The sequence below is a fragment of the Sinocyclocheilus anshuiensis genome, unplaced genomic scaffold (genome assembly GCF_001515605.1).
Source record: "Sinocyclocheilus anshuiensis isolate Anshui unplaced genomic scaffold, SAMN03320099.WGS_v1.1 scaffold1662, whole genome shotgun sequence".
Classification (NCBI taxonomy): domain Eukaryota; kingdom Metazoa; phylum Chordata; class Actinopteri; order Cypriniformes; family Cyprinidae; genus Sinocyclocheilus; species Sinocyclocheilus anshuiensis.
Window position 1 is genome coordinate 339250 of NW_015545835.1, and position 7831 is coordinate 347080.

Genomic DNA, 7831 nt, shown 5'->3' on the forward strand with positions numbered 1-7831 from the left:
GAGTGGACCCTACAAGAGCAAAACAGCACAGACAGAGGCGTTAGGGGGCGGGGAAAAGCACACGGCACAGCCCATTGGACAAGCTGCTGCACAAGAAAACACCGCGACCAATCAGTGAACAGATACAGAATCAGGTGCAGGGAGGCTTCATCTGTGATATCATGAGGTGTTGTGTTGGTGAGTGACCTGTTTGAATGGCTCCTGAGCTAAAAAGGCCTTCAAGCTTGGACTCTAAAGAAACATTATGGGACTAAATGTCCTACTTTAAAAACCCCATGAAATGGTAAGATGAGCACAATGTTCGTTTATTCTTTCCTGGCTTATTTCCTATTGAAACAGGGAGTTAGTTTGGGACAAACTGAAGACAGCTGAATTCACACTTGACTACTTATGAATGAAAGCAATGTACTCTTCACATTCAGCTCTGGAGGACCTCTCACCACCATCTTCACCTTTGATATCTGAGGCAAGATTGGAGGGTAAAGCTCATGGTTATCACCACTAATGCCAGCTGTCAGTTCAGTTGCTTCTGTTGTAACATTAGAAGGGGGACAAGTATTATTTATAATAAGGGACATTCGTATTGTATCGAGCAGTTTATTGGACAATAAACCATACAGGGCAGATGACCTCAGAGCTAATAGTATGTAATACATGGACTAAAATATGCAAAAGAAATCTATCGTATCTCTTGCTCTGGCTACTGTGTATAGACCACCAGGGCCGTATACAGATTTCCTAACTGGCTTATTTCCTATTGAAACAGGGAGTTAGTTTGGGACAAACTGAAGACAGCTGAATTCACACTTGACTACTTATGAATGAAAGCAATGTACTCTTCACATTCAGCTCTGGAGGACCTCTCACCACCATCTTCACCTTTGATATCTGAGGCAAGATTGGAGGGTAAAGCTCATGGTTATCACCACTAATGCCAGCTGTCAGTTCAGTTGCTTCTGTTGTAACATTAGAAGGGGGACAAGTATTATTTATAATAAGGGACATTCGTATTGTATCGAGTAGTTTATTGGACAATAAACCATACAGGGCAGATGACCTCAGAGCTAATAGTATGTAATACATGGACTAAAATCCACAACATTGTAACTCTGATTTCATGGGGTCTGTAAAAGTCAGGACTACATAACTGAATCATTGCTGACAATCGTTTGTCATCATATTTGGTACGTGTCTGTGGCAGTGAGTGAAAATACTGAGCATGTAAGACTAAAACTGATCTTCTCCTAAGCCTCCACTTTTAGAAGCATCACCATTTAAAACCAACAACAAACATCTTGGATGCATTAAAAAAAAAAGATCCATCTCAGTAAGCACAGTTATTTACAAGTGACTATTGTAAACAGGATTTCCATTGAGCTTTAAAAATGTCCTACTGTACAAATAACATCTAACATTTAAACACAGGAATAGTATAAATAAAACTAAATTGAAGCATTACTATTGAAACATGAATACTATTAAAAGTGCTGCATGCTACTTTTTAAATTACAAAGGGGGGAAAAAAGAGAGAATTTTTCACACAATGAAGGTTAGAATAATGACCAAATCATATACTTTTGACAAGGAGGGAGACCAAGTATAAAAAGAAATGGGCTTCCTAATCATAGTTATGACGCACTGGTCATGTTCAATTCATGTTTTTGTCCAAAATGAACCCTCAAAATGAACAAAATACTACAAACTGTAACAGAAACACAAGGTAAATATAATATGCTTCTTGAACCGCATCATATTATAATCATGCAGGTGACAGCCAGAGAACAAGAAGTGAGATAAAACAAAATAAAAAATACGGCCCTGATGTTCTTCACAGCAACCTGCTCGTGCCCTTGGCATGCTCGTCTTCTGACTCCAAACATGACATCGCACCTCAATCATCGTCTCATTGGGATTTTACGTGGAATGAAAATGAAAGAAGGCACCGATATACAGACGATACAAAAGCTTTGGCAGACATCCATACACTCTCTCTGCTTTCAGTGAAATGTTGAGAATGGCCATGTTTGAGGAAAGACAGCTCATGTTATCAGTCAAAGCTACAGCCCAGCACAAAGCGTTTGTACAGAAGACAAACTGAAGGCCAGATGAGCAGACATCCAGCTCGTTCCACGAACACGATACACTGTGGCACAAATCTCAAAATGTTTTTTATGAGAGCTTCTGGATATACAGGATAAACTATTATCTAATCATTTAGATCTTTCTACATACAGTATGGAGGACAGCGAGGTAAATAATCCATTTTCTTGTGTACTTTTGACTGCATTTGTCAAGCTTAACCATTCAACTTTGAAAGAATAAATGATCAAACTAATATTTTCTTTCAATTTAAAGTAAATATAAGTTCATCAAAAACTACAAGCCGAAATTTGCTCCCAAACTAGGAGCTTTGCACCCTACTGAGTGACAGCTTCATTTAGGATTTAGGAAGCCTGCAACCCTGCTACCTATGATTTAATTTGATGTATTTTATTTTATATTTATTATGTTTTTTAAGCTGCATTTTAACTGTAGACTGTTCACATTTACTTTGACCTCATGAGGTTGACAATTACTATTTTACGGAATATTACGCACCTCGTTTCACTTTTTATGTTTCAGACCCTATTTTGTACCGTATTCATGGGAAGTGCCATCTGAAATGAAGATGAAAATGTAATGGCTGAAAATGCCTGATGATCACTGAATGAGTGTGTGCATGAGTAATGGATGTGAACATGACAGAAATGCAGTACAGAATAACCAAAGCAAAATCACGAAAGAAGAGCAGAAAGAAACAGGGCAAAGGGAATTATGGGTAATAGAAGAAAAGTAGAACAAATACAAACAGATGGACATAGACACGGGTCCACTGAGGAATCTAGTGCGTGGTTTGCTACTAGATTTATAGGTGATTCGCTCAGATGTTTGGTGGTAAACGGTCCAGCCTGTGGAGAAATGAATATAAGAGGGAGAGAGAGAGAAAGAGAGAGACAGGTGTAACAGCCGACACAGGCAGCGATCAGATCAGTACCCCATCAGAGAGAGAGAGAGAGAGAGAGAGACAGGTGTAACAGCCGACACAGGCAGCGGTCAGATCAGTACCCCATCAACAAGCATCATATCAGCAACACGCCACAACACTGGTTAAGTGTCTCAGAAAACAGCGGTTAATGTAGATGTGGAAGTGTTGTTTCTAACAATGGGAATGCTTTTCTGCAGTCTATATAACAGTCCTCTTATGCATCACTAGACATTTTCACACATGAAATCCATATACGGGCAAAGAACTGTAAAATTGCCATACAGTATTAACCATTCACTCCAAGAAGATTAGCTGGTTTTACTTGTAACTACACCATTATGCAACTATGTCTTCTAGGGGTGGGCGATATGACCAAAATCTTATTTCACGGTATGAGAAATTTTATTTCACGATAACGATATATATATTTTACGATATATATATTTTTTGTTATTAAAAATACGAAAAAGCAGCAAATTATTTAAAATGTTGTAAGAAATTTTACAGAAATTGAATGAAGTGTATAAATAAAACACTGCAAAGTCTTCACTGTATCAATCAAACATGAACTGATTCTTATTAAAGATCCAAAAGTGATTCAGTCAAGTGCAGTGAGTGATTAACATTAATAATGACAGACAGCAGCAGGTGAATTAGACTGCTGTCACTTTAAGACAGACTGCATGGATCCAATATACTGAAACACATCCGGTTTTCACCCAGCTGTTTACGTTTATTTAATACATAACCGACTGTGTTTATGTGAATACTGCACACGACGGGCATTTTGACATAATTGTGTGCGTATTTGACCATTCAAGCACGAAAGAGATCTGTTTTCGCGACCGCATGCTGTCTGAGAGAGGCTTTCAGTGCGCGCGCTTCGGCTGCATGTCAGTCAGCGTGAGCAGCGGATTGAGTTCTTTTTCACTGCTTATTGCACTTAATAACTTTATTAAACATCATGCAAGTCCCAAATTCGCGATCGCATGCTGAGAGAGGCGCTTTCTGAGTGTGTGCTTTGTGTGTCAGTCAGTGCGAGCACCACATTGCACTTGTTAACTCTATCAAGTGCATCTCACTCTTTATTTTCTCATTCATGCATGTTTCCTCGTCACTCCAAGGTGTATATAACTTTTAAGCAGTACTGTGTTAAGCAGATATATTTGCATACCGCCTAACGATAGACATTTTATTCCGTGGTAACGATATATATACTGTCATACCGCCCAGCCCTAATGTCTTCTGATGCAAATATTTAATTTTACTACAGTAGATATATTACCTTTTTTCCTGTCACTTCACTGCTCAGTCCCTAGTAAAGTGTTGGGGTCAGCATGTTACGATGCATCAGTAACTGACATTCCAAGTGTGTCTGAAGCCCATATTGAATTTGGCTGGCCTATTTTGTGCAGTGTTTTTCTCCAGTGAAGTTTACATTTGAAGAACTGTGCCCAAGCCCAGAAGCTTACGATAAAATGTCTTTCGGTTAGGATGATGCTTTTCCTACTGCCACTTCGTGGGGTGTTTGGCAGCGGACCGATTGACGTTGCCAGGAAAAAAAGTGGACAGGAAGCCTGGCCAGTGTCTTTTTTCTTAGCTTTGGGAAATGGCGACATGTGTCACGGATGAATTAAAGCGGGCAGGATGCGCCCAGCCAGAAGTGCAGTCTAAGTTCAACAAATGCCATAGTGTGCGTCGGCCTTGCAGGATCACAAACACACAACCTCAAAGCTATCTCTGACATGATGGAGCAGGGGTATGTTGAAATGCCTATGTTTGAAGAGATGCTTATTTCTTGTATCTCTCACCATCTTCAGCCCCATCTTTGAAGTGGTGTTGTCTAAGTGGCCTACTTTGTTGTCTAAGCCCTGCAGGACTACACCAGCCCTGAACAATAATATGGCTGCCAGTCAAGTGGGAGCGGCATTGCATACAATGGTGATATTGCAGGCGTACCAAGCTGATGACCTTAAAGATATGGATGAAATTTCTTGCTTGACTCCCGAGACAGTCAAAGAGCTCAGCTGAACAACTGAAATGGCGCGTTAAGTCAATAAGCATTTGGCTCGCACAATCCGTTGTTCTATGAGAGGTGACCGAGAGACAACTGTGGTTCAACCTCACAGATATCCATGAGAAACAGAAATCGGTTGGGTGCTCCTGTTGCTTAGTTGAGGCATTTCGCAGACACAGTGAATGCTGTTGTCGTTAAGTTTCCCACTGCAAAGAAACAATCTACTGCTTTTCAGCAAACGATTCCCCGCGGGTTCAAGAGCCTGTGGCGCCTGTGAGACAATACTGTTCCAGCTCTCTGCAGTTTCCTCAAGAGGAGCTGAGAAGCAGCCAGGTAGTCTGGACTCCGCCTAAAAAGGACTGGGGTCAGTGGCCTTGCTCAGCAGCCAATTTGTGCTTCCTTGACCTACTGTGCCAAAGGGCTCCTCCTGTGTCCATTAACCATTAACGCCTAATTGCTTTTCTCCTCACTGCCCTTGAGATTCTGTTCTGCCAGTTTCTCTGCGTTTTCCATCTTGGCGAACAGCAGATTAACAGCTCCTCACTCATATTCTGTGCAACAACACCTTCAGAGCACAGGACTCTCGCCTCGAGTCACACGTTTACAATGATTCTCCTGTTTTGTGACAGGTTTTTGGGAAGGCCTGCAACAGATAGAGAGGTATTCTATACCCCTCCTATCTCATGGCTTTCACTATTCTGTGCAATGTCAGACAAAAACTTCGGCTCATATGGGCCGTAACATTTGCATGGTCGACCAAAGTCCTCTTTCATAGGCTTCATCTGTAGAACCACAGAAAACCATCTGTAGAACTCTTCCATAGAAAAGGGGTATACCATCCTGCCTGCCTCATCACAATGTCAGGTGTGTCCTGGTGGTTCAGATTTTTTTTGCGGAAGCCATAGATGAAGTGTGTCCATCGCAGAGGGAATCTAGTTTCTACAGCAGTTTTTCCTAGTGCTGTCCAACAGTGGTTTGATTCCAATCCTAGACCTGCATCTACTAAACTTTACTATCAGAAAGTGCAGTTTCAGAATGTTGACACAGATGCACTGAAACACAGGAAAGCAACTCCAGGGCAAACATGCTTTGAATTACCTTGACGATTGGCTGATTTTGACAAGGCTGTTCTCGATCACCAACAGAAGCTGGGTCTGAAAATAAACCTTCAGAAGAGCGTTTTGTTGTCGGGGAAACAGACTGCTTTTCTGGGGGTAGATATGAATTCATACACAATGTGCAAATGAGACTGTCTATTGCTCATGTCCATTCGTTTCGCTTTTGTCCGAATCAATTCGGACAATTCCTGTATTCCTGCAAGTCTGTTTTGCAGACTTCTGGGTCTCCTGTCCATGGCCTCACCGATGGTAGCACTGGGTCTATCCCACATGAGGCTGTTTCAGTGGTGGGTCAACAGCTGAGGAGTTTGTCCCGGTTGGCATCCTCACTGCACTAAAGGGGTTACACGCAAATGCTATTGGACCCTGTTAACTCGGAAACATCCCCGGTTGTTGACTCTGGTGGTACCTTTGGGGTGGATTCTGTCAACACAAGAATTATGACAAAAGCCTTGTCAGTAGTCAACAAAGGTCCCCAGTTTATGAAGGTGTGCCGAGTCTGAAAGGGCTAACATCTCATGCGGTACATAAATGGGGATGATGCCGCTATGCCTACTTTTGAGCCATTTCCTTCTGAACAACTGAAGCTGTCATGTGGGGGTCTGTAACATGTAGTTTCTTACATAAATCACCAGGGGTTTTCTTCAGTAACTTTCTTATTTTTGGGGCTTTTGCATAGAGGGGACTGGAAATGAAATCATGAAATGACATGAGCCGGATTCAAACTTAGGTTGCTGCATAAGCACCACTGCAACAGAGTATGTGCCGTTTGTGCCACATTTCTGGCACAAAGCATTCATATTGCAGATTTGTTTACACATGACATAAATACAGAACTTTTGTGGCAATGACCCAACTCCTTGAAATACAGAAGATCAATTGCTTTTCTGCTCACACATGACCTCTAGATAGAGATATTTATGGCAATAACTGAACGTGTGAAAATGTCTACTGATCCAAAAGAATGATGTTTCAGACATAGTATGAGCATCATGCAATCCTTTTAACTTTCTTAGCTGTACATGAAATCATGTCATGTGACTGAGCCATTAGGCAGCCGTTTAAATGTCACATTATGCCCGATTCCATTTAAACGAAGTAAATGAGTGGAGCGCACATGAGAGACTGTGAAAGTTGGCAGTAATCCCATTCGTGTGAGTGAGAAATGTGACAAAAAAAGACAGGAGAAAGACATGATAATCTAGAACAGGGGTTTTCAACCTGTGGGGCGCGCCTGTCAAGGGGGGCGTGAGCATCAGTTAATTCAGAGACGTTCCCTTGAGAATTTATGAATATGAGTTAACAAATCTTTAGCCATCCACTAGGGGGCAATCTGACTCCCACTGCTAGTCGACAGTTAGAGCAGAGTTGGCTCGAGTATCAGTCACGCTCAATGTTGCCAAGTAAATTGGGCTACTTTAACACTTGCCGCGTTTTGTAGTTTTGGGCTAGTTTTGAGTAGCAATTAGGTGGGTTTTGTTGTGAAAACCTGGCAACCCTGGTCACGCTTATTGACAGTGTAAAATTATTTACGATTAGCCGTGTCAGAAATCCAACCACGGATTGGCATGTTGTTATCTCAGAAACAGGCTCAGCCATCACATTGAATCAGGTAAACTGGTTATATATTTATGTTTCAGTTTCAGTATAATTACGCACGCTATACCAGGG

The 7831-nt window shown here is 41.5% G+C and overlaps 1 protein-coding gene across 1 annotated transcript in view; it reads right to left on the reverse strand.

Annotated features, from left to right (window-relative positions):
• Positions 1-7831, reverse strand: part of LOC107698427 (serine/threonine-protein kinase WNK2) — a 63447-nt gene that overhangs the window by 5919 nt on the left and 49697 nt on the right. The window contains exon 25 of the mRNA XM_016499433.1: positions 2850-2948. Coding sequence (XP_016354919.1) covers positions 2850-2948 — 99 coding nt within the window. The remainder of the gene's footprint in view (positions 1-2849; positions 2949-7831) is intronic.